Source organism: Pristiophorus japonicus, chromosome 11, assembly GCF_044704955.1.
Source record: "Pristiophorus japonicus isolate sPriJap1 chromosome 11, sPriJap1.hap1, whole genome shotgun sequence".
Lineage (NCBI taxonomy): Eukaryota > Metazoa > Chordata > Chondrichthyes > Pristiophoridae > Pristiophorus > Pristiophorus japonicus.
Genome location: NC_091987.1, coordinates 76112829 through 76140409, shown reverse-complemented (window position 1 = coordinate 76140409; position 27581 = coordinate 76112829). Strand labels below are relative to the sequence as shown.

Sequence of the window (27581 nt, the reverse complement as noted above, 5' to 3'; positions counted from 1 at the left end):
GAAATTGACACACAATTCAGAGACTAGGGTCCTGAACTTAAGGAAAGGTAACTTCGATGGTATGAGACGTGAATTGGCTAGGATAGTCTGGCGGATGATACTTAAAGGGTTGACGGTGGATAGGCAATGGTAGACATTTAAAGATCACATGGATGAACTTCGACAATTGTACATCCCTGTCTGGCGTAAAAATAAAACTGGGAAGATGGCTCAACCGTAGCTAACAAGGGAAATTAGGGATAGTGTTAAATCCAAGGAAGAGGTTTATAAATTGGCCAGAAAAAGCAGCAAACCTGAGGACTGGGGGAAATTTAGAATTCAGCAGAGGAGGACAAAGGGTTTAATTAGGAGGGGAAAAATAGAGTATGAGAGGAAGCTTGCTGGGAACATAAAAACTGACTGCAAAAGCTTCTATAACTATGTGAAGAGAAAAAGATTAGCGAAGACAAATGTAGGTCCCTTGCAGTCAGACCAATTGAACAAATACTTAGGTTCTGTCTTCGCTAAGGAAGACATAAATAACCTTCCGGAAATACTAGGGGACCGAGGGTCGAGCGAGAAGGAGGAACTGAAGGAAATCCTTATTAGTCAGGAAATTGATGGGATTAAAGGCGATAAATCCCCAGGGCCTGATGGTCTGCAACCCAGAGTACTTAAGGAAGTGGCCCAAGAAATAGTGGATGCATTGGTGGTCATTTTCCAAAATTTTAAAGACTCTTGATCAGTTCCTATGGATTGGAGGGTAGCTAATGTAACACTTTTTTAAAAAAGGAGGGAGAGAGAAAACGGAATTATAGACCGGTTAGCCTGACGTTGGTAGTGGGGAAAATGTTGAAGTCAATTATTAAAGATGTAATAACAGTGCATTTGGAAAGCAGTGACAGGATCGGTCCAAGTCGGCATGGATTTATGAAAGGGAAATCATGTTTGACAAAGCTTCTAGAATTTTTTGAGGATATAACTAGTAGCGCGGACAAGGGAGAACCAGTGGATGTGGTGTATTTCGACTTTCAAAAGGCTTTTGAAAGGTCCCACGCAAGAGATTGGTGTGCAAAATTAAAGCACATGGTATTGGGGGTAATGTATTAAAGTGGATAGAGAACTGGTTGGCAGACAGGAAGCAAAGAGTAGGAATAAACGGGTCCTTTTCAAAATGGCAGGCAGTGACTAGTGGGGTACCACAAGGTTCCTCGCTGGGATCCCAGCTATTTACAATATACATTAATGATTTAGACGAAGGAATTGAATGTAATGTCTCCAAGTTTGCAGATGACACTAAGCTGGGTGGCAGTGTGAGCTGTGAGGAGGATTCTAAGAGACTGCAGGGTGACTTGGACAGATTAGGTGAATGGGCAAATGCATGGTAGATGCAGTATAATGTAGATAAATGTGAGGTTATCCACATTGGTGGCAAAAACAGGAAGGTAGAATATTATCTGAATGGTGACAGATTAGTAAAAGGGGAGGTGCAACGAGACCTGGGAGTCATGGTACATCAGTCATTGAAAGTTGGCATGCAGGTACAGCAGGCGTTGTAGGCAAATGGCATATTGGCCTTCATAGCAAGAGAATTTGAGTATAGCAGCAGGGAGGTCTTGCTGCAGTTGTACAGGGCCTTGGTGAAGCCAAACCTTGAATATTGTGTACAGTTTTGGTCGTCTAATCTGAGGAAGGACATTCTTGCAATTGAGGGAGTGTAGCGAAGGTTCGCCAGACTGATTCCTGTGATGGCAGGACTGACATATGAAGAAAGACTGGATCGACTAGGCTTATATTCACTGGAATTTGGAAGAATGAGAGGGGATCTCATAGAAACATATAAAATTCTGACGGGATTGGACAGGTTAGATGCAGGAAGAATGTTCTCAATGTTGGAAGTCCAGAACCAGGGGTCGCAATCTAAGGATAAGTGGTAAACTATTTACGACCGAGATGAGGAGAAACCTCTTCACCCAGAGAATTGTGAACGTGTGGCATTCTCTACCACAAAGTTGCTGAGGCCAGTTCGTTAGATATATTCAAAAGGGAGTTAGATGTGGCCCTTACGGCTAAAGAGATGACTGGGTATGGAGAGAAAGCAGGAATGGGGTATTGAAGTTGCATGATCAGCCATGATATTGAATGGTGGAGGCTCGAAGGGCCGAATGGCCTACTCCTGCACCTATTTTCTATGTTTCTATGTTTCTGTTTCTGTGAAAGTAGTGGTGAATGGTTGTTTTTCAGACTGGATGGAAGTATATAGTGATGTCCCCCACAAGTCGTTGGGACCACTGCTCTTTTTGATACATATTAATGACTGAACATGGGTATAATTTCGAAGTTTGCAGATGGCACGCAACTGCAGTAACCAGTGAGGAGGATAGTAGCCGACTTCAAGAGGACATAAACAGACTGGTGATTATGGGCAATATAAACTAAATGGTACAATTTTAAAGGGGGCGCAGGAACAAAAAAACCTGTGGGTTTGCGTACAGATACCTTTCAAGGTGGTAGGACAAGTTGATGAGGCACAAGCATACGGAATCTTGGCTCTATAAATAGAGGCATCGAGTATAAAAGCAAGGAAGTTATGCTAAAACTTTTATAGATCACTGGTTAGGCCTCAGCTGAAGTATTGTCTGATTCTGGACACCACACTTTAGGAAGGATGTCAAGGCCTTCGAGAGGATGTAGATATTTACAAGAGTGGTACCACTGATGAGGAAATTCAGTTAAACTTTTGGTCATCTGTCAATAGCTCCTTATGTGGCTTGGTGTCAAATTTTGTTTGATACCGCTCCTGTGAAGCGCCTTGAGACATTTTATTATGTTAAAGGCGCTATATAAATGCAAGTTGTTATTGGAGAGACTAGAGAAGCTGAGATTATTCTCCTTTTTGAGCAGAGAGTTAAGGGGATATTTAATACAGGTGTTCAAAATCATGAAAGATTTTGATAAATAAGGAGAAACTGTTTCTAAATGCAGAAGGGCCAGTAATCAGAAGACATGAATTTAAGGTAATTGGCATGAGCCAGAAAGTGTTTTTTTTTTTGCGCAGCAAGTTAATATGATCTGGATTGCACTGTCTGATCGGGTACTGGAAGCAGACTCCATAGTAACTTTTAAAGGGGAATTGGATAAATACTTGGAGAGAAAATTCCAGGGCTATGGGAAAAGGGAGATTAATTGAAAAGCTCTTTCAAAGAGCCAACATAGGCTGAAAGGGCAGAAAGGCTTCCTTCTGTGCTGTAAGATTCTCCATCATAGGCAGTCCCTTGGAATCGAGGAAGACTTGCTTCCACTTCTGAAGTGAGTTCTTTGGTGGCTGAACAGTCCAATACGAGAGCCGCAGACACACTCAGATGGGACAGATAGTCATTGAGGGAAGGGGTGGGTGGGACTGGTTTGTCACATGCTCTTTCCGCTGCCTGCGCTAGATTTCTGCATGCTCTCGGTGTTGAGACTCGAGGTGCTCAGCCCCCTCCCGGATGCACTTTCTCCACTTATGACGGTCTTGGGCCAGGGACTCCCAGGTATCAGTGGGGATGTCGCACTTTTCTCAGGGAGGCTTTGAGGGTGTCCTTGTAGCGTTTTGGCTGCCCACTTCTGGCTCGTTTGCCATGAAAGAGCTCCGAATAGAGTACTTGCTTTGGGAGTCTCGTGTCTGGCATGCGAGCTAATGTGGCCTGCCCAGCGGAGCTGATAGTGTGGTCAGTGCTTCAATGCTGCGGATGTTAGCCTGGACGAGGATGCTGATGTTGGTGCGCCTGTCCTCCCAGGGGATTTGTAGGATCTTGTGGAGACATCGTTGGTGATATTTCTCTAGCAACTTGAGGTGTCTACTGTACATGGTCCATGTCTCTGAGCCATACAGGAGGGCAGGTATTACTACAGCCCTGTAGACCATGAGCTTGGTGGCAGGTTTGAGGGCCTGGTCTTCAAACACTCTTTTCCTCAGGCGGCTGAAAGCTACACTAGCGCACTGGAGGCGGTGTTGGATCTTGTCGTTGATGCCTGCTCCTGTTGTTAGGAGGCTCCCAAGATATAGGAAGTGGTCCAGGGCCGTGCCGTGGATCTTGATGACTGGGGGGCAGTGCTGTGCGGCGAGGACAGGCTGCTGGAGGACCTTTGTCTTACGGATATTTAGTGTAAGGCCCATGCTTTCGATGGCCTCAGTAAATACGTTGACTATGTCCTGGAGTTCAGTCTCTGTGTGCAGACGCAGGCGTCATCCGTGTACTGTAGCTTGACGACAGAGGTTGGTGTGGTCTTGGACTGGACTGGAGTTCTGTAGTTTAGTTCCACTCCAATGGGGAGCTAGTTGACTGTGAGGTGGAGCATGGCGGCAAGAAAGATTGAGAAGAGGGTTGGGGCAATGATGTACCCTTGTTTGACCCCGGTCCGGACATGGATTGGGTCTTTGATGGATCTGTTGGTAAGGATCACGGCCTGCCTGTTGTCGTGGAGCAGGCGGAGGATGGTGACGAGCTTTTGGGGGCATCCGAAACGGAGGAGGACGCTCCATAGACCCTTGCGGTTGACAGTGTCAAAGGCCTTTGTAAAGTCGAAGAAGGCAGTGTATAAGGGCTGGTGCTGTTCCCTGCATTTTTCCTGTAGCTGTCGCGCTGCAAAAACATGTCCGTTGTGCCCCATAGGGGACAAAATCGGCACTGTAACTCCGGGAGGGGTTCCTCGGCCACTGGGAGAATGATCAGGAGATCCAAGCGTTAATAAATCGCAAACGCAGAGCATTTCTGAGCCTTAAGCAACAACCCAACTCTGGAGCAGCAAAGCAGTATTACAGAAGGCTCAAGGCTGAGATCCAACAAAAAACCCGGGACTGAAGGAACAGGTGGTGGATGGAGAAAGCACAGGAGTTACAGCAACTGGCTGATAGCCATGACGTGCGAGGATTCCTACGGGCAGTCAAGGCCACCTATGGGCCAAACACCCAAGGCCCCACTCCACTGCTGGCCAAGAACGGGGAAACACTCATCAAGGACAGAGAGGCTGTCAGGGCCTGCTGGAAGGAGCACTCCTCAACCGAGACTCTGCCTTTGACTCGAGTGTTCTCGACTCCATCCCGCAGCATGCTACCCGCCACCATGTCAGTAAGACCCCAACGCTGCACGATGTAGAAAAAAACCATGACCGCTTAAAAACAACAAGGCTACGGGTGTGGATGGAATCCCTGCTGAAGCATCGAAGTATGGTGGAGAGCCACTGCTGGCACGAAAACATGACCTCATCTCTCTCTGGAGGAAGGAGAGCATGCCAGGGATCGGAGATGCAGTGATCATGGCCATCTTTTTTTAAAAAAGGGGACAAGTCCAACTGCAGCAACTACAGAGGAATCTCCCTATCAGCCACTGGAAAGTCTTCGCTAGAGTCCTCCTCAATTGTTGTCTTCCCGTGTAAGATTCTATGATTTTAATCATAACTATTGCTCTACATTCACCTGATGCCCAATAACTATTTATCAAGTTTTGTCTCGCAGGTGTTCACTTGGTTTGCCTTCGGAGAGATGGAAGAAATACACTTTCAAAAGACATGAATATCCAGTTCAGATCACCTGGGGATGCTATTGTTGCATCCCTTGGTTATGCGATTGCACAAATAGATATAGGGCAGTATAAGTCAACTGACCTAAAAGTAAGGCATTTAGACTGTCTGCAAGATTGACTGTGCTACTGAGTCTGAGAAAGTATCCATGGCTGATGCAAATCTGTAACACCTATCTTTTTAAGTTTTCCCATTTATTTTGATAGGTTCTTAAGGGAGTTCAGTAGTATGTATGAACTAAGTATATTGTGTAAAAATTTTATTACTAAATCTTAATCTAGAAAATATAAGATTTCTACAGATGTTATGGAATAACCATTACTTGGTGCTAGTTCAGGCAAAAACAGCTGGGTTAATTGATTGAACAACTGATTTGACTGGTGCAGGGAGAGGATTTAAAGGAAACAGTTTGTTAAATTGCAATATGAATGAATGAACTTGCATTTCTATACTGCTGTAGTACCTTTCATGACCTCGGGACATTCCAAAGCGCTTCAGTTAATGAAGTACTTTTGAAATGTACTAGTTTGTAATGTAGGGAAATGCAGTAGCCAATTTGTGCAGAGCAAGGATCCACAAACAGCAATAGGTAGATAAAGATAGCAGTGGAACGTGAGACATTATTCAGCTGAGACTGAGTCATCCCTGATTTCCTTTACTTGGAGGCTGTGCTTTCAGCAGCCTAGGCCCTAAGCTCTTGAGTTCCCTTGCTTAAAAGTCTGTCTTTTCCTGTCTCCTCCGTTAAGTTGCTCCTTAAAACCTATCTTTTTGGTCACCAGTCCTAGTATCTCTTGTGTGGCTTAGTGTCAAATTTTGTCAGTTAACGCTCCTGTGAAGCGCCTTGGGGTGTTTTACTACAGTAAAAGCATATAAATGTAAGTTGTTGTTGAGTGAGCGTTTGGTACCAAGGATGAGCTTAAGCTGTCTGGACAGTTCAGATTAAAAAGTGATTTGGTCCCATTTTGAAAGAACAAGCGCAGAGAGATGGTGGGTTACACACACGAGATATCAGACAATTGTGACTCTTGTGCATATTATTGTCAAGCTTGAGGAATCGTTACACTGCACAACATTTGGGGACATACGTTTGATAGTGGTTACCCCACAGATTGAGTGACCTGAATAGTGAAATGAGACGTGATAAGTTAGTGACCAATCTGCAGGGGGAACAAGGAGAGATGGGAGTTGAAAGCTGAGGGAACTCCTGAGCTGCTCAAATTGACTAATGGGGCTATGGTTCCTGATGCCTTTAAAGCAAACGATGGTGACTTGGGAGGGCGATCAGGAATTATACTGTCGCACCATAGAGCAAAGGACTGCGAAGGGTAGGTACACAGTGTTGTAGAGTCCATATAGGATGCATGGCCTTTCTGCTTTTGTGACTGGAAGAACTTTATGGTGTGTTGTATTCCAAGTGCAAAGGTACAAATATCGAATAGGTGGAAAAGCTCTTGAAAAGGGAGGATTGTGATTCATGTTGGAACCCATGCCCTAGGAAAAATCAGGTTCAGGGTTTTGCAAGATTACTTAAGAGCTATGGAGTAGATAAAGGCACAAGACCTTGGGGGTAGCAATGTCAGAATTGCTACCAGTGTCTCATACTGCACCAGCTATTGCGAGACGAAGTACATGAATGCATGGCTTGAGGGTTCCTGCAAGAGGGAAGGGTTCAGATTTCTCAGTCATTAGGACCATTTTTGGGGTAGATGGAAGTTGTTCAGGAGACCTAAAGTGGACAGTTACCAGACTCCTCGCGCTGAGGGTAAATGAAGCATATATTTAAATTAGTTCACTAGGTTGGGGCAATTAAGTCTATTGGTTACATCTATTTTTCTTAGAATCTCACAATCTTGCCCTAAAAGTTCTACCCAACAATAGAAAGGCTGTCTGAGGTTTCCTCCATGAACACAGGCACACTTTAAAAAAAATGTAGAATGTTTGCAAATGGGGACAAACAAAATTTACAAGTTTGCAGATGATACCAAACTGGGAGGGATTACAAACCATGATGAACCGACTGATCAAATATAGAAGGAACTGGATAGGTTGGGAAGCTAGATTGGCAAATGGCAGATATAATTTAATATGGACAAATGCAAAGCCATGAGAATGGGAAGAGAGAATATGCAGTAGCGGTATAACCTAAGTGGTATTCTGTAAGATCCACCACAGGAGAGGGATTTAAGGGTATTGGTGAATAGATCGTTCAGTCCATTAGAGCCCCGTGTAGCAGCAGCAAAGAAAGCAAATAAGATTTTGGGCTGCATAGTCAGAGGAATAGAGCATAAATCTGAGTTTGTACAGAGCGTTCGTGCAACTCCACAGATTTGTTCATTTTGTGACACATCCAGCTATTGCAGACAATTCAGCGATGGGCAAGCAAATTGATAGCTAGGCACCTGAGTTATGGCAACTGATGGAGACCAGTTGGATTGTACTATGTTAGGGATGGAAAGGCTCTTAAACGTGGGAGGTAGGTGTGAAGAGACACAGGCTGACTAGGAGTAACTTGACTTGATCACAGTTTTGGGGTTGGGGAAGGCAGAGCAGACTGACTGGTTTGTGGTGCAAAGGAGTAAAGTGGAAACGACGCCATCATCGGCAGTCCCTCGAATTGAGGATGACTTGCTTCCACCTCAAAAAGTTCACAGGTGTTTTACTGAAGGACCTAAAATTCCAGGCCCAAACTAAATCTTGAAGAGTGGAAGATGCCTGTGCGTGGATTTTTTTAACGTGTGGTGACCGTTGCACACCAGCCACCACACGGGCATGACCGAGCTAGGCCTTGGTCCAGTAGCTCAGATTAACCAAGACGAATGGAGACCAGCTCTGCTGCACGGACCTAGTGCGCACACGTATCGCAGTTTGGGCTGGCCCGTGCTGCCCCTGGGCCCTCCTCTCTTCTGGGCCCCAAACTCACGCCCTCTCCTCGGCCCCGATCACGTCCCTCTACAATCTCTCGCCGCTCCTTCGCCCCAATCTCACAGCTCCTGCTGTACCTGCCCATGCTCCAATTACCGACCTGGACCTTGATGATGTCCATTTTCACTGCCGTTGCTCTCCTGCTCCAGCACATGCTGCTCCCTGGAGTGGTATGCCGCCACGCTGTTCCTTCCGCTCCCCGGCCTGCTCCGATGGTGCTCACAGGCCGGGGGGCTGCTCAGCCTGTTAGGCCTGGTTGCCACGCTGCACCTTCTACTTCGATAGTGCTCACAAGCCGGGGGCCACACAGACTGCTGGGCCTGGCCGCCACGCTGCTCCTTCTGCTCCCCGGCCTGCTCCGACTAGGCTGATTGTGCTAGTGAGGACAAAAGATGTACGGTAGCAAGCCAAAGGATTGTAAAATAAGAGGAATTGCCAAGGAATAACAATTACGTCATCCTGTTTTCTTTTTATTTCTCTCAAAATCTTTGATGTTGTTCCAACACCATCTCTGGCTTCAGTCTAATAATATGCGTGACAGCATTAATTTTACATTCAGGGCTGTAAACTAGAAAGTGGAGAGAAACTAAAATGTTATCACTGAATACAAGTGCCTGAAGTTGTTTAAACAGAATACATTTGAGGAATAGTGGTTTATGGAAAATTGCTTGTTTTGTGGCCAACATAAAGCAATGGAAAATAGCAACTTGAGAGTTACGTGCCCAGCGCCACTTGGTTTATTTTTAGAAAGCAATTGGTTCCTGATGTGTATCTTTCTGTAATTCGGTGTCATTTTGGTTTGGTTTGAACACTGTTCCTGATGTGCTTATTTTCCTTTTAATTAGGGGACAAAGATGGCAGTAAGGTGACAACAGTGGTGGCAACACCTGGACAGGGCCCAGACCGGCCGCAGGAGGTCAGCTACACCGACACCAAGGTGATTGGCAATGGTTCTTTTGGAGTGGTTTATCAGGCAAAACTATGTGATACAGGAGAGCTCGTGGCCATCAAGAAGGTTTTGCAGGACAAGAGATTTAAGGTAAGGGACATAATTCATTTTAACTGGAAATTTCAGAATGCACTTCATAAAATTTAAGCCATTTTCCCTTTTTTTGGAAAGGCTGGGTGGGGACAGGAGCTAATCCAAGTGAAAACAAAAATATCTTTCTCAACTTGATCAGTTTGGGGATTTGGAAGTTGTGATGCAGCCCAAGGACATTTAAATGCCGGATTATATGGAATTGAAATATATTTTACGTTTAGACTCCAAGGGCCCAAGTTTGCCCCCAGGGTTAGAACGGTGCACCTCCATGTGGTGCGCTGACTTTTTAGAACAGAAACACTCCTATTATTTATCTTGGTATTCTCCCCGCAGTCCGGTCGATCCAGACCCTTGGCGCGGCGCAGCACAGCAGAACGTGTGGAAGGCGGAGCCAGGTTCCAGCGCTGAAAACAGTGCCGGGACCTCTGCACATGATCGCTAGAGTGTGCGCGCATGTGCAATAGCTCCTCGCAGCCCAAATCTGTGCAGGCTGCGTGGGAGGGGCCCGAAGAACGCCGTCCCTAGCCCAGGCCGAATGGGCTCACCGGGCATTGAAGATCAGGACTCTGGCTTCCCTCCCGTTCAGCTACCCCCCTGCCCTCCCGTTCAGCCCTCCTCTCCTCTCTCAATGCCCCCCCTTGTCCCTTGTCCTGACCCCCCCCGCCTCATCTGTGTGTGTGTGTGTCCCCGTACCATGTCCCTTGTCTGTGCTGTGCCGCCCCCCCCCCCCCCCCACAACCGTCGCGCGTGCGCGCCCCCCCCTCTCTCCTCCTCTCTCCCCTCTCCCCTCTCCCCTCTCCCCTCTCCCCTCTCCCCTCTCCCCTCTCCCCTCTCCCCTCTCCCCTCTCCCCTCTCCCCTCTCCCCTCTCCCTTCTCCCCTCTCCCCTCTCCCCTCTCCCTTCTCCCCTCTCCCTTCTCCACACCCCCTCCCTCCCTCCCTCCCTCCCTTCCCCTCCTTCTCCACACCCCCTCCCTCCCTCCCTCCCTCCCTTCCCCTCCTTCTCCACACCCCCTCCCTCCCTCCCTCTCCTCTACCCCCCCCCCCCCCCCCCCCCAACCATCTCTCGTTCCCTACGCCTGATAAGTGTAGGGAAAGTTTTTCTGAGCATACAAAAATCTACACTTAGAATGGAGTAAGTTAGTTTGGAGTAAGTTTTCGCTGCCTAAACTTGCAAAACAGGCATAAGTGGTTGGTAATGCCCCCTTTTGGGGAAAAAAAACTGTTCTGAAACAAAACTATTCTAACTCACTAGAATTGGAGCAAACTAAATGCCGAGAATTGCAATTTCTAAAATACTCCATTCTCAGCTAGTTGCTCCAAAAAAAATAGGAGCAACTTGAGCCCCAAGAAGCAGATCTTGAATCGAGCCTCAGTAAAATTTTAGACATCCACAAAATAATAGTTGTCTGTCTACCATTTGAAAATAATGTTACATTTGCAGTAAGCAGTTCTGTTGCTAGACTATTTGCATAATTTGAATTTGAAATTGATATTGAATACAAGATTACTAGAAACTTCACTGCTGTATTGTTACCAAATCAGTTTCTCAGTACCTTAACAATTGTTGGATAATTCCTATATCTGTACCACAAGTTCTGTTTTGAATTTAAAAACTGTAAAAAAAAATTTTAAAAAAGTGAATAAAATTGAAGTGGCAAAACCTAGTTTGGAATAGAATAACGCTTACTTTTGGCACCTTGATATTGATCTAATGCAGTCTTGAGCCATTTTGCATTGTTAGTGCATTAGGTGTCAGTGCTTCAACATTGCACTGACTGGATAATATTCCAGTTCAGAAAACCAAGATGAGATATTGTCCAGTTGGGGATTTTTAAAATGATCCAAAATTCAGAGGCATTCAGCGTGAAACGGGGACAAAAAGGTGCAATTTTGCCAGGCTATTTCCTGCTTCCCAAGGGTGCCTGAAATATGTTTGACACTATTTACACTGGCAATATTCGTTTCGGCACCTGAAATAGGCATTAGGCCCCACATTAGCTTATGAAATGAGCCCAACGTCTGTTTAAGGACCCCTCTGGGAAATTGGATGACATTGAGCAGCTGAACCAGTGGTCCTTAAGTTTTTTTGATCTTTAGCTTACCTTGATATGCTGCACTGCTACAGAACACTACTGGCTTATGTTCCCTTCTGTTCTCCTCCTACCTTCCCCGCCACCTCCTACCAGCCCAAATTGGAGCGCTGAGGATTGGCAAGCTGCCCCTGGAGGCCCAACAGGCACCCCCAGCTCACCGAATATATATTATGAAGCTCAATTTCAGTTTAGCCTGAGACTTCTAGTGTGCAGTCAAGCCTGTTTCTGTGCCTGAGAACTGGCCTCGGCCTCTGGGCCCACTGTACTAACAAAGAGAAATAAAAGGTAATGTATGATGAAATAAAATGTAAAATCTCTAATCTTGAATGAAGAAAAATTTGGTGTCGGGTAATAGAGAACCAACTATGGAGTTTGAAATGGCTGCACAAAAACAAGTTTTTTAATCAGTTGATTTGTTTCTGACTTAGTGGCTTAAAGAGCCATTTAGGATTGCACTCTTGTTTTGCTTTCATAGCAGCAGTTTTGAAGAGCCATATATTTTAAATGACATCAGCAGGAAGAGCGAACTAGCATGTCTGTGCTCGTGTATGTTTTTTCCAAAATTGAAATATTAACTGAGCTGAGTATCTTTAGCAGATGTACAAAAACATGGTTTACTGGTTCAGTGATTAAGAAATTGTTTAGTGTGCAATTTTTTAAAATTTTTTTAAGTACACCTTTCCAGGTGTGAGGTTGGTCCTTAGTATTTAACCTGTAGCCATGCACTTAATTGTTACATTAGCTTAGAATTTCCATGACTTGGATTCTCCTGACTAATTATAATAGAGTTGAATAAAGTACACTTTATGGGGGCATAAAATGTGTCTCAGCCAGTTTAGACTTGCATACATTAAGATTTTGGAGGACACTTGTTACAGGTATTTTTTAATGCTGAAAGGCAACGGTATTTAAATATTAAGAGCTTAGCATAGATTCAAGCAAATGAGATTAGAAAAAATATTTCCCTATGTGGCAAATATATGCAATATTCTCGCATCACATAGTAAATGCTATATTCCCACCCCCTTAAATATGATGGATAAATATTGATATGATGAAATTGAAGATTACAAGATTAGGTATAAACTGAGCTTTTCTAGTTCCCGAGTTGCAGAGAATGTGGAATGTCCTCTACAGTGCAATTATTTAAAGGAATTTTTTTTTGTCTTTTTCCTGGCATGTGGGCGTTGCTAGCAAGGCCAGCATTTATTGCCCATCCCTAATTGCCCTTGAGAAGATGGTGGTGAGCCGCCGCCTTAAACTGCTGCAGCCCGTGTGATGAAGGTACTCCCATAGTGCTGTTAGTGAGGGAGTTCCAGGATTTTGACCCTGCGACAATAAAGGAACGGCAATATATTTCCAAATCAGGATGGTGTGTAACTTGCAGGTGATGGTGTTCCAGGGCGCCTGCTGCCACTGTCCACAGTGGTAGAGGTCACTGGTTTGTGAGGTGCTGTCAAAGAATGTAGGTTATAATGTATCCCAGTGCTTCGCTCAATTACCTTTTTGGTGGTGCTTTGCTCAATTACCTTTTTGGTGGTTGTTCCAAACAAGAAATGTAATTAAAGCATCATCATAGGCAATCCCTCGGAATCTAGGAAGACTTGCTTCCACTCTTATATAAGTTCTTAGGTGGCTGTACAGTCCAACACAAGAATCATAGTCTCTGTCACAGGTGGGACAGACAGTGGTTGAAGGAAAGGGTGGGCAAGGAGTCTGGTTTGCCGTAAGCTCCTTCCAGCTGCCTGCGCTTGATTTCTGCAAGCTTTCAGCGACGAGACTCTGAGCTCAGCGCACTCCCAGATGCACTTCCTCCACTTGGGGCGGTCTTTGGCCAGGTGCGCCCCCCCCCCCCCCCCCCCGGGTGTCAGTGGGGATGTCGCACCTTATCAGGAAGGCTTTGAGGGTGTCCCTGCAACGCCTCCGCTGCCCACCTTTCGCTCGTTTGCCGTGGACAAGTTCCGAGTAGAGCGCTTGCTTTGGGAGCATATCAACACCGTGGCTGCAAGAGCAGGGAAGAGGCTGGGTACGTTGCAACGAGTGGCTCTTCTCCGGACCCCTCAAGCCTCTGAACCCACTACAAGGCTCTGGTCAAGACTACGGTGGAGTTCTTGCCTGGATTGCTGCAGTTGCAACAACATTCAAACACACTGTCTTACAGGACAGAGTGGCTTGCTTGATCAGTGCCTCTGCCACTGGAGTTAATGTCCACCCTGCCAACCATTTGGCTGCACTATGCACTGCAGCAACTCACCAAGGTTACTTTGACTGCATCTCCGTCCCTTGCAACCTCTATCATTAAGTGCAATCTTCATCTTCTTAGGCAGTCCCCCAGAGTTGAGGATGACTTGCTTCCACACTAAAATGAGTTCTAAGGTAATTGATGAGACCATGTGGGATCTACAGTCTTTTGTCACGTGGGGCAGATGGTGGTTGGAGAGACTGGTAGGTGGGGTGCTTAATTTGTCGTACGTTCCTTCCACTGTTTGTACTTGGCTTCCGCGTGCTCCCGGCGAAGAGACTTCACGTGTTCGGCGCCTTCTCGGATGCTTCTCTTCCACTTTGAGCGGTCTTGGGCTAGAGATTCCCAAGAGTCGGTGGGGATGTTACATTTTATTTCAAGGAGGCTTTGAGGGTGTCCTTGATGCATTTTGTCTGCTCTCCTGGGACACTCCTGCCATGACGTAGCTCGGAGTAGAGTGCTTGTTTTGGGAGTCTAATATGCGGACAATGTGGCCCGTCCATTGGAGCTGATTGAGTGTGGTCAATGCCTCGATGCTGGGGATGTTGGCCTGAGAGAACACACTGACGATCGTGCGCCTATTGGCAGGATCTTGCAGATTCAGCGTTGGTACCTCGCCAGTGCTTTGAGGTGCCTACAGTACATAGTCCATGTCTCTGAGCATATAGGAGGGTGGATATCACTACTGCACTGTAGACCATGAGCTTGGTGCCGGGTTTGAGATCCTGGTCTTCGAGAACACTTTTTACCTCAGGCGGCCAAAGGCTGCACTGGCACACTGATGGCGGTGTTGGACTTCGTCATCAATGTCTGTCCTTGCTGATAGTAGGCTTCCAATGTATGGGAAGTGATCCACATTGTCCAAGGTCCTGTCATCGATCTTGATGATCAGGGAGCAGTACTGGTATGACAGGGCAGGTTGGTAGAGAACCTTTGTTTTACTGATGTTTAATGTATGACCCAGACACTCGTACGCTTCAGTGAAGGTGTCCATGATGGTTTGGAGTTGGGACTCTGTGCACAAATGCAAGTGTCATCTGCATACTGTAATTCAATGGCCGAGGTTGGAACAACCTTGGATTTGGACTTCAGGTGTCGGAGGTTGAACAATTTCTTACTTGTTCTGTAGATTAACTCCATTTCAGCGGGGAGCTTGTTAAAGGTGAGATGAAGCATTGCAGTGAGGAAGACTGAGAAGAGTGTTGGTGCGATGACACAGCCTTGCTTGACCCCGGTCTACACTTGTATTGGGTCTGTGGTGGATCCGTTGGTAAGAATCACAGCTTGCATGTGATCGTGAAGCAGATGGTGACATTTTTGAGGACAGCTAAATTTGAGAAGGACACTCCATAATCCCTCACGGTTGAGGTCAAAGAAAGCCATGTACAGAAGTTGATGCTGCTCCCTACATTTTTCTTGGATTTGTTGAGCGGTGAAGATCATGTCCGTTGTGCCCCTTAATGGGCGGAATCTGCATTGCGACTCTGGGAGGAGCTCTTCAGCCAAAGGGACAAGACGATTGAGGATTCTTACAATGATTTCCCCTGACGCAGACAGTTGGAAACTCCTCTAATTACTGCAGTCGGACTTGTCATCTTTCTTCAAGATGGTCACAATTACGGCATCTGAGATCTCTGCCATGCTCTCCTCCTTCCAGATAAGAGAGATAGAAAATAGGTGCAGGAGTAGGCCATTCGGCCACTCGAGCCTGCACCACCATTCAATAAGATCATTCACCTCACTAATCCTTTCCTGCTCTCTCTCCATACCCCTTGATCCCTTTAGCCGTAAGGGCCATATCTAACTTCCTCTTGAATATATCCAACGAACTGGCATCAACAACTCTCTGCGGCAGGGAATTCCACAGGTTAACAACTCTGCGTGAAGAAGTTTCTCCTCCGCTCAGTCCTAAATGGCTTACCCTTTATCCTTAAACACTGTGTCCTCTGGTTCTGGACTTCCCCAACATCGGGAACATTCTTCCTGCACCTAACCTGTCCCGTCCCGTCAGAATTTTATGTTTCTGAGATTCCCTCTCATCTTTCTAAACTCCAGTGAATACAGGCCCAGTTGATTCAATCTCTCCTCATATGTCAATCCTGCCATCCCGGGAATCAGTCTGGTGAACCTTCGCTGTACTCCCTCAATAGCAAGAAGGTCCTTCCTCAGATTAGGAGACCAAAACTGAACACAATATTCCAGGTGAGGCCTCACCAAGGCCCTGTACAACTGCAGTAAGACCTCCCTGCTCCTATACTCAAATCCCGTAGCTATGAAGGCCAACATACCATTTGCTGCCTTCACCGCCTGCTGTATCTGCATGCCAACTTTCAATCACTGATGTACCATGACACCCAGGTCTCGTTGCACCTCCTCTTTTCCTAATCTGCCAGTCAGATAATATTCTGCCTTTGTGTTTGTGCCCCCAAAGTGGATAACCTCACATTTATCTACATTATACTGCATCTGCCATGCATTTGCCCACTCACCTAACCTGTCCAAGTCACCCTACAGCCTCTTAGCATCCTCCTTACAGCTCTCGCCGCCATCCAGCTTAGTATCATCTGCAAACTTGGAGATATTACACTCAATTCCTTCATCTAAATCATTAATGTATATTGTAAATAGCTGGGGTCCCAGCACTGAGCCCTGCAGCACCCCACTAGCCACTGCCTGCCATTCTGAAAAGGACCCATTTATCCCGACTCTCTGCTTCCTGTCTGCCAACCAGTTCTCTATCCACGTCAATACATTACCCCAATACCAAATGCTTTAGTTTTGCACACCAATCTCTTGTGGTACTTTGTCAAAAGCCTTTTGAAAGTCCAAATACACCACATCCACTGGTTCTCCCTTGTCCACTCTGCTAGTTACATCCTCTCAAAATTCCAGAAGATTAGTCGAGCATGATTTCCCTTTCATAAATCCATGCTGCCGTGGACTGATCCTGTCACTGCTTTCCAAATGCGCTGCTACTTCTTTATTGATTCCAACATTATCCCCACGACTAATGTCAGGCTATAACCGGTCTATAATTACCCGTTTTCTCTCCTTTTTTTAAAAAGTGGCGTTACATTAGCTACCCTCCAGTGCATAGGAACTGATCCAAAGTCGATAGACTGTTGAAAAATGATCACCAATGCATCCATTATTTCTAGGGCCACTTCCTTAAGTACTCTGGGATGCAGACTATCAGGCCCGGGGATTTATCAGCCTTCAATCCCATCAATTTCCCTAACACAATTTCCCGCCTCATAATAAGGATTTCCTTCAGTTCCTCCTTCTTGCTAGACCCTCGGTCCCCTCGTATTTCCGGAAGGTTTTTGTCTTCCTTCGTGAAGACAGAACCAAAGTATTTGTTCAACTGGTCTGCCATTTCATTGTTCCCCATTATAAATTCACCTGAATCTGACTGCAAGGGATCTACGTTTGTCTTCACTAATCTTTTTTTCTTCACATATCTATAGAAGCTTTTGCAGTCAGTTTTTATGTTCCCGGCAAGCTTCCTCTCATACTCTATTTGCCCACTCCTAATTAAACCCTTTGTCTTCCTCTGCTGAATTCTAAATTTCTCCCAGTCCTCAGGTTTGCTGCTTTTTCTAGCCACTTTATATGCCTCTTCCTTGGATTTAACACTATCTTTAATTTTCCTTGTTAGCCATGGTTGAGCTACCTTCCCCGTTTTATTTTTACTCCAGACAGGGATGTACAATTGTTGAAGTTCATCCATGTGATCTTTAAATGTTTGCCATTGCCTATCCACCATCAACCCTTTAAGTATCATTTGCCAGTCTATTCTAGCCAATTCACATCTCATACCATCTTTGCCCAAGTTCAGGACCCTAGTCTCTGAATTAATTGTGTCACGCTCCATCTTAATAAAGAATTCTACCATAGTATGGTCACTCTTCCCCAAGGGGCCTCGCACAACAAGATTGCTAATTAGTTCTTTCTCCTTACACATCACCCAGTCTAGGATGGCCAGCCCTCTAGTTGGTTCCTCAACATATTGGTCTAGAAAACCATCCCTAATACACTCCAGGAAATCCTCCTCCACTGTATTGCTACCAGTTTGGTTAGCCCAATCTATATGTAGATGAGGTCATGGATTTGCAACAAGAGTACTTCTCTGCCATGCCTTAGTACTTCAGGGATTCCATCTGCTTCTGAGGCCTTGTTTTTCAGTTGTTTGATGGCCTTTTCAACGTCATGGCGGGCTGGGATTGTGCCGAGGTGATGAGTAGCATGCTGTGGGATGGAGTCAAGGACACTCTCATCAAAGACAGAGTCTTGGTTGAGGAGATCCTCGAAGTGTTCCTTCGAGCGGGCATTGACGGCCTCTCTGTCCTTGATGAGCACATCTCCGTTCTTGGCTCTCAGTGGAATAGGACCTTGAGTGCTTGGGCCGTAGGTGGTGTTGACTGCACTAAAACATCCATGCACATCGTGATTACTGGCTAGTTGATGGATTTCCTGTGCTTTTTCCACCCACCATCTGTTCTTTTAGGTCTTTGAGGACGTTTCCAGTAGAGTGGACAAGGGAGAACCAGTTGATGTGGTGTATTTGGACTTTCAGAAGGCTTTCGACAAGGTCCTACACAAGAGATTAATGTGCAAAGTTAAAGCACATGGGATTGGGGGTAGTGTGCTGACGTGGATTGAGAACTGGTTGGCAGACAGGAAGCAAAGAGTAAGAGTAAATGGGTACTTTTCAGAATGGCAGGCAGTGACTGCAAGGTTCTGTGCTGGGGACCCAGCTGTTTACACTACATTAATGATTTAGACGAGGGGATTAAATGTAGTATCTCCAAATTTGTAGATGACACTAAGTTGGGTGGCAGTATGAGCTGCGAGGAGGATGCTATGAGGCTTCAGAGTGACTTGGATAGGTTAGGTGAGTGGGCAAATGCATGGCAGATGAAGTATAATGTGGATAAATGTGAGGTTATCCACTTTGGTTGTAAAAACAGAGAGACAGACTATTATCTGAATGATGACAGATTAGGAAAAGGGGAGGTGCAACAAGACCTGGGTGTCATGGTTCATCAGTCACTGAAGGTTGGCATGCAGGTACAGCAGGCGGTTAAGCAGGCAAATGGCATGTTGGCTTTCATAGCGAGGGGATTTGAGTACAGGGGCAGGGAGGTGTTACTACAGTTGTACAGGGCCTTGGTGAGGCCACACACGGAGTATTGTGTACAGATTTGGTCTCCTAACTTGAGAGACATTTTTGCTATTGAGGGAGTGCAGCGAAGGTTCACCAGACTGATTCCCGGGATGGCGGGACTGACATATCCAGAAAGACTGGATCAATTGGGCTTGTATTCACTGGAGTTCAGAAGAATGAGAGGGGATCTCATAGAAACGTTTAAAATTCTGACGGGTTTAGACAGGTTAGATGCAGGAAGAATGTTCCCAATGTTGGGGAGGTCCAGAACCAGGGGTCACAGACTAAGGATAAGGGGTAAGCCATTTAGGACCGAGATGAGGAGAAACTTCTTCACCCAGAGTGTGGTGAACCTGTGGAATTCTCTACCACAGAAAGTTGTTGAGGCCAATTCACTAAATATATTCAAAAAGGAGTTGGATGTAGTCCTTACTACTAGGGGGATCAAGGGGTATGGCGAGAAAGCAGGAATGGGGTACTGAAGTTGCATGTTCAGCCATGAACTCATTGAATGGCGGTCCGGCTCGAAGGGCCTACTCCTGCACCTATTTTCTATGTTTGAGTTTTTTGTTGGACCGTGGTCTTCAGTTGTCTGTGGTCTGCTTTCTTTCACTCTAGTTGTGTCGGTTCCAATTCAAAAATGCCTTGCTTTTGCAATTTATTAGCTCCTAGATCTCCTGGTCACTCTCATTGAACCAGTCTTGATGTTTTCTTGTAGGGTAACCAAGTGTCTCTTCGCAGGTGCTAATTATGGTAGATTTGAGGGCAGACCAGGCACTATGGACACTGCGGCTCCGGTTTATTGGAAGTAATCAGGTTGGCTGTGAGGCATTGAGTAGGGTTTTCTTTGCAGGGTCTTTGAGTGCTTCAGTGTTGATTTTTTTGCGGCAGCATTTCTGTTGCCCCCTCCATTTTGAAGCTACATTGATGGCAACACCTGAGCGGGTTAGGTGATGGTCATCCAGCAGTTGTCAGGTCCTGTCATGGTGCGAGTGATGTAGACGTCCTTACGGTCCCTCGCTCAGACGATGACTTAGTCTAGCAGATGCCGGTGCATGGAGCACGGTTGTTGCCAGGAGGCTTTGTACTAGTCTTTCTGACGAAACAAGGTGTTTGTTATGACGACACCATGTTCTAAGCATTTCGTCCGGAGGAGGATACCATTGGAGTTTTTTTTCCCTACCCCTTTCCTGCCAATCATCCCTCTTCGAGGTCTGTGTCCTTTCCAACTCTGGCATTTAACTTTGCCAAGGAGAATCGGCTTGTCGCCTGTTGGAACTTGACACTGTTCAAGACTCGAGTAGAATTCCTCTTTGGCCTCGTCCTTAGCTTCCAGGGTTGGGGATACGCACTGATGACCGTAGCATACTGGTTCCAGGTTAGTGACCCAAAGGGTCATGAGGTGTTTGTTTATCCTGTAGGGGGACTCTTTGAGACGTCAAACTGACTCATTTTTGATGACTAAGCCAACCCCTTGGAGATACTGTTCTTCTTCTTTTGGTTTGCCTTTCCAGAAGGTGGTGGTCCTTGAGCTGAACTTCTCCTGCCCGCTGTGTCTCACTCAGGGCGGCGATGTCTATGTCGAAGTGTCTGAGTTCCCGGGCAATGATGGCAGCACAGCATTCTGGTCTGTTGGGGTTGTCCATGAGGATCCTGATGATCCAGGTCCCGAACTTCATTTTAAAGGGTGGAAGATGCCTGTGCATGAATTCTTTTAACGTGGCATGGCCGTTACACTCCAGCTACCACAATCTTGACAGACCAAGACCTTGCTCTATGAGGCACGGGCACGTGCACACATGCCGATTCCCTGTGCACTAATTTCTGACTTGGGAACAGGAGTAGGCCATTTAGCCCCTTGAGCCTATTCTGCCATTTTTGTTAAATCATGGCTGCCTGTACTTCAATTCCATTTACTGGCCTTTGTTCCATATTCTTCCCCAACAAAAATGCCATCAATCTGTATTTTAAGTTTCAAGTGACCTAACATCCACAGCCTTTTGGGGAGAGATTTCTAGATTACTACTTTTGTGTATGAAGAAATGCTTCCTGACTCCACACCTAAATGGCTTGAGTCTAATTTTAAATTTATGCCTCCATTGTTCTGGATTCCTCCAACAGAGGAAATAGTTTCTCTATCTACTCTCTTGAATCTTTTTATCATTTTAAACATTGTGATTAAATTGACAGGAGGCTTGTGTGAACCATGGACTTGTTGGGCCAAATGGCCTGTTTCTGCGCTGTAAATACTATGTAATACCCTCAATCTTCTACACTCCAGGGAATACAAGCCACGATCATGCAACATGTCCTAATTTTAAGCCAACATATTATTCTGGTGAATCTGCTCTATCTCCTCCAAGGCCAACATATCCTTCCTGAAGTGCGGTGCCTAGAACTGAACACAGTACTGCAGATGGGTTCTGACCAAGCCTCTATACAATTGAAGCATAGCTTCCTCCTCCTCCACCCCGGGCCTTGTATTCCAGCCCCTTTGCAATAAAGGCCAATGTTCAGTTAGCCTTTTTGATTACTTTTTGTACCTGGCTACTGCTTTGTGATTTGTGTAAATGGACACTTAAATCTCCTTGTTCCCCCTCAGCTCCTAGATTCTCACCATTTAGAAAATACACTTTGCATTACCTCACACTTTCCCACATTGAACTCCCATTTGCTGCACTTAATCTATGTTCCTTTGTAACCTCCTTCTCCCATCTGCCGTGTCACCTGCAAACTGGGACATGCAACTCTCTCTTCCTTCATCCGAGCCGTTAATATATATGGTGAAAAGCTGAGGCCTCAGTATATTTCCCCAAGGAATGCAACTTGTCACATCCTGACAATTAGTATGTCTCCTACCTGTCATCCAATTTCCAACCCATGTTGCAAGGTTGCTTCCAATTCCATGCGCTTTTATTTTTGCTGCTAATCTCCTTCAGAAGTGTAGTCACTGTTGTAATGTAGGAAATGTGGCAGCTAATTTATGCACAGCAAGCTCCCACAAACAATGAGAACCAGGTCATTTTTTTTTCATGGTGATTGCGGACCAAATATTGGCCAGGACACCGGGGATAACGCCCCTGCTCTTCACCATGGCTTAACATCTAATCCAAAAGCCGTCATCTCTGATAGTGCAGCACTCCCTCAGTACTGCACTGGAGTATTAGCCTCGATTTTTGTGCTCCAGTGTCTGGAGTGGGACTTGAACCTACAATCTCAGGCGAGAGTGCTACCCACTGAGCAATGACTGACACCTACTTTGTTCGTGACCTCTCTCAAAAAAATGAAACTAGATTAGTCGGACATGCCCTTCACAAATCCTCTGACCAGCTCATATTTGTCGAAATGCTCAGTCGCTCTCCCTAATGACAAATTCTAGTAACTTTCACAACTGACATCAGACAGGCAGGTCTGCAGTTGCCCGGTTTCTCTCTTCCGCCGTTCTTAAATAATGGAGTGGTATTTGGAATTATCTGATCCAGCGACAGAATTCCCAAATCGAGAGCTTTGTAAGATTATGACATCTGCAATTTCCTCAGCTTTTAATACCAAGGGAGTGGAAACCTTCAGGCCCTGGAGATTTGTTAAGTCCCTTTATTTTCTCCCTCTCCCCCTCTCAATTTTTGACACATTAAATCCAGTAGTTTCTCCCCTTCATTTATTTCCAGTGAAACACCCTGGAATGTTTTGCTATGTTAAAGGGGCTATATAAATGCAAGTTGTTGTTGCCACACGATGTGTTTCTTGCATACTGTATCTCAAAATATTTTAATTGTAACTGCACATAGGATACTGATGCAAAGTAGCCATATAAAACCTCTGCTGTGTCCTGAGGAACCTTTAGCAACCCAATGTGATCCTTTATCGCCCTCTGACACCTAACCTATTTAAAATAACTTTTACAATTGTTGTGGTTTTCCACAACCCTTTCTGCTGACCTTTTTTCGGCTGCTCTGATTGCAGCTTTCCCTTACCTTAAGGTCTGCATCATATCTGTTCTTGAGTTATTTTCTTTTCATCTGTAGAAGTATTTCTGCTTAAAATTAACTTTAAATCCTTCATTATGCAACTTTACCAAACTCTGTTGCTTTCATCATTTGCATTCAAAGTGTCTTGTCACATTTGGCCCCTTGACCTGGAGGCTTATGGTAAGTGCCAATGATTGATCCCTCCCTCCCTTAACTAGATTTTTCACTGAACTAAATGCTTAGATAAAATCTTTCGTTAAATTTTGATAGTCCTATATTTGGCAGTAATAGTTTGGGACAAGTACTTGTAAAATGTATTTAAACTGTCTGTCACTGAGTTTTGTCATTAAAAGAGGCATCTTACAAACTTGTGTTTTTAAGAAAGCATAGATAGTTTCACTAAACAATGTGCATCAATTCAACAGTCTCGTGGGAGCAGTAGACTTTTGATACTGATTATAGTGTCACACAAGAAATAGGAACAGGAGTAGGCCATTTGGCGCCTCGAGCCTGCTCCTCCATTCAATAAGATCATGGCTGATCTGATTATGGACTCCGCTCCACTTCCCTGCCCACTCCCCATAACCCTTTACTCCCTTATCGCTCAAAAATCTGTCCGCCTCCGCCTTAAATGTATTCAATGACCCAGCCTCCACAGCTCTCTGGGACAGAGAATTCCACAGATTTACAACCCTGAGAAGAAATTCCTCCTCAACTCAGTCTTAAATGGGCGACCCCTTAGTCTGAAACTATGCCCCCTGGTTCTAGATTTCCCCCATGAGTGGAAATCTCCTTTCTGCATCCACCTCGTGGAGCCCCCTCATTATCTTATATGTTTTGATTGCTGGAGGCAGCGGTGTGCAAATCTCAGTTGAGGCAGTTGCTAATGTTCCTGTATTGAAACTGTTGCATGCATTTGTGTTCTCACCTGTGCTAATGGGCACAGTGCATAAATCTTAATTGCAGCAATTCTTACAACCATTCCAGAAGCTGGCAAAACCGTGTACTGATGCATAGAAATGTCTTTTCCTGCCAGGACTTGCCATTCCTGCGGAAACAGTCCAAATGAGTAAAAATAATGATTTCTTCCAAAAAAAAAATCATCCTTTACACTACTTTGCTGGTGAATGTGGCCTTTCTTTCTCATCATGTGATTGAGCAGTAATGGGAGGCAGCCCGGTTAATACCATTGCAACTTTCGGCTGACCACCAGGAGGCATCAACAGCTCCCAGTTTCACCTGTCTTTTGAGGAACAATCTCTACTTGGCACATTTTTTCCATTGTAGCTGAGTTTGTGAACTCTGCAGAGTTAAGGGACTGAAGCTGCACCCTCTTCCATGGCATCTCTTACTGGTGCTGCTGTATTACTACAATATAGCAGCATCTAATGAATTGATTTAACAGGGCAATAGGTTTAAAAATCAAGTATACAAAAATGAGTTATCTAGAATGTCCCTTTTTATATATAAAAAAAAACAGGCTAGTTTTTATAACTCAAGATTCACTTTTGGTGCCTGTTAACTACTCCAATTGACATTGCATTGATTAGTTGCTTCAAATTCCAGCCTCAAGGAGTGAATTTCAAAACATAGCCACAGATAATTGTCTAAATGGGTTGTTGAAATTAATATCAATAGCAAGTCACAGAATTTTAAGTGTTAATTTAGCATTTAAAGTCTTGTACTTTTTTTGATTGTAAAGGAGTCGAGATGTGCCCTTGTTCTGGAGTACAGATATCTGATAATGGCAAGCTTGACTTTTTTTTTGCTGTGACCTTGCATTGACATTCCAAACTGCAGATAATCCATTGATTTTCAATTGTTGCCAGGGCTGCTTCCCCCCCCCCCCCCCCCCCCCCAAAACAGGTTTTTAAATAGTGATCCTGTCTAACTAGGTCCTAAAAGTGGAAGGCCACTGCCTTAACCCATTGCACATCCAGCCCCCAGAAATACTCTGTCTACAAAGAAACTGTGACTTGGAAATGCAAACCTGTGTTGTGTTTGCTGTTACCAGAAAATATGGAATGCCTTCCTTCATTGAAAACCCTGCAGCAAGGCATAAATTGAGAAAGAAAGTGATTGATGTTTCTTTTCTGCTTCATACTGATTTAATTAATTAACACAATTTGAATAGTTTTTTTTAAGTCTGCTTGAAATAAAAATGGCCAAATAGAGACTAGGTCTAATACTTAAAATAGTTTTATATACAGCAAAACCTTGTTCAATGTCTTGAGTAAAAAATCTATCATAAGTGTAGTTTTGTTGGACTCCAAGTTTTCTAGTGGTGATTGTTGCCTTCCTGTGGAGTTGGATTGTACTGTTCAAACCATTTCACCTGATGATCATTACTGAGAGCTGATATTTTCTGTGACTGACCATAGCAGATTATTCCTCCTTAACATCGGTGTAGCATTTGATACGGTGAACCAAGCAATCTTTTTCCATCTCCTTTTTGTCTGTTGTCTAGCTCAATTGGATTGACCTTGTGTAGTTCTCCTATCAATCAATATGTAACCAGAGCATTAGCAGCAAAGGCTTCTCTTCCCAATCCTGCACTGTCACCTCAAGAGTTTCCTAAGGATCTATCTTTGGACCCCTCTTATGCACAAACTGCTCTCAGCAACATTATCCACAGGCATGGGTTCAGCTTCCATGTGTATGCTGATAACGCCCAGCTCTACTTCATGTCTCTCAACTCCACGACCACCTCCATGCTGTCAAGCTCTCTATCCAACATCAAATCATGGATGTTGCATTTTCCTCCAACTGAACATTGGGAAGACTGATGATATTGATATTGCCCCTGCATTCCCTTGTCACTGATTCCATCCCACTTCCTAGCCACATGCTCAGGCTGAACCAAACTGGTCTTGGTGTCTTGTACCCAGACTGAATTTCAAACTTCACATCCTGGTCCTGTTACAAAGGTGTATTTTTGTCTGTAATTATTAATTTGGACTTTGTTAAACTAATAACCGCATGACTGGTTTAAAAAAAATGACGTGGCATTTTCGATATACAACCCAAACCTAGATGAGTTGTGTGTGTGGATTCCCTGGGCTATGCATGTGTAAATTGATAATTTTCAAGCTAGTTCTGGATGGATATTAGAAAATTTTATATGTTGATTGGAATAGCTTGAGCCATTTAAACATCATTCCCAAATATACTCTAATTGTCTCAGAATCATGGCTCAGTCTTAAGTAGTTAAAGATTAAGGTATTCTGTTCTGACAAGATCTTGAACTGGTTAATGTTCTGTTACTGGCCCTGGGTTGGGCGGGGAGGGAAAGCTGTTGGTTTTGGCCTCCGAGAAGATCAAGGTCAATAATTGGCTATAGATCCTAATAACTCTTTGCCCAGAATCCTCCAATTGTGGGATTAACAATGATCAGCTAAGCAGTTTATATGCAATAGAAGGTCCAGCTTACTTTGACTCATAGAGCTTACTTCGACAGCACCGTTTTCCCCTGCAGCCTCTGTCACTAACACCTTTCCCTAATGGGGCACCCAAAACTTACCCAGTACTCTTTAACTGTGCCTGACCAATGGTTTGTTCAAAATTTACATTACCTCTTTACTTTTGTAAAAAACATATGCTGTTCACTTTTTAAATGAGCTTTTTTATCTACCTGCACTTGACTTTAAAGGAATTATGTATTTGAACTCCTCGGTCTTTTTGTCCATCCACGTCCTTCAGTGTCTTTCCATTGAGTATTATAGGAGCAGAAGTAGGCCATTTGGCCCTTCGAGCCTGCTCCGCCACTCTAAGATCATCGCTGATCTGATGGGCTCAGCTCCACTTCCCTGCCCGCTCCCCATAACCCTTTACTCCCTTATCGCTCAAAAATCTGTATCTCCACCTTAAATATATTCAATAACCCAACTTCCACAGCTCTCCTGGGGGCAGAGAATTTCATAGATTTCAACCCTCCTTATCTCAGTTTTAAATGGGCGTCCCCTTATTCTGATACTATGTCCCCTAGTTTTAGTTTCCTCTGTGGAAATATCCTCCCTTGCATCCACCTTGTCGAGCCCCCTCATTATCTTATGTTTCAATAAGATCACCTCTCATTCTTCTGAACTCCAATGTGTATAGGCTCAACCTATCTTCATAATCAACCGCCTCATCTCCGGAATCAACCTAGTGAACCTTCTCTGAACAGCTTCCAATGCAAATATATCCTTCTTTAAATACAGAGACCAAAACTGTATGCAGTACTCGAGGTGTGGCCTTACAAATATCCTGTACAGTTGTAGCAGGACTTCTCTGCTTTTTATACTGTGTTTCCCCCTTGCAATAAAGGCCAACATTCCATTTGCCTTCCTGATTACTTGCTGTACCTGCATAATAATTTTTTGTTTCATGCACAAACATAGAAACATAGAAAATAGGTGCAGGAATAGGCCATTTGGCCCTTCGAGCCTGCACCACCATTCAATAAGATCATGGCTGATCAGTCACCTCAGTATCCCTTTCCTGCTTTCTCTCCATACCCCTTGATCCCTTTAACCATAAGGGCCATATCTAACGCCCTCTTGAATATATCCAATGAACTGGCATCAACAACTCTCTGCGGTCGGGAATTCCACAGGTTAACAACTC

The 27581-nt window shown here is 44.8% G+C and overlaps 1 protein-coding gene across 1 annotated transcript in view; it reads left to right on the top strand.

The window, feature by feature from the left end:
* gsk3ba (glycogen synthase kinase 3 beta, genome duplicate a) overlaps positions 1-27581 on the top strand; it is a 220351-nt gene that overhangs the window by 74591 nt on the left and 118179 nt on the right. Inside the window, exon 2 of the mRNA XM_070893571.1 lies at positions 9309-9502. Within this exon, the coding sequence (XP_070749672.1) occupies positions 9309-9502 (194 nt within the window). The remainder of the gene's footprint in view (positions 1-9308; positions 9503-27581) is intronic.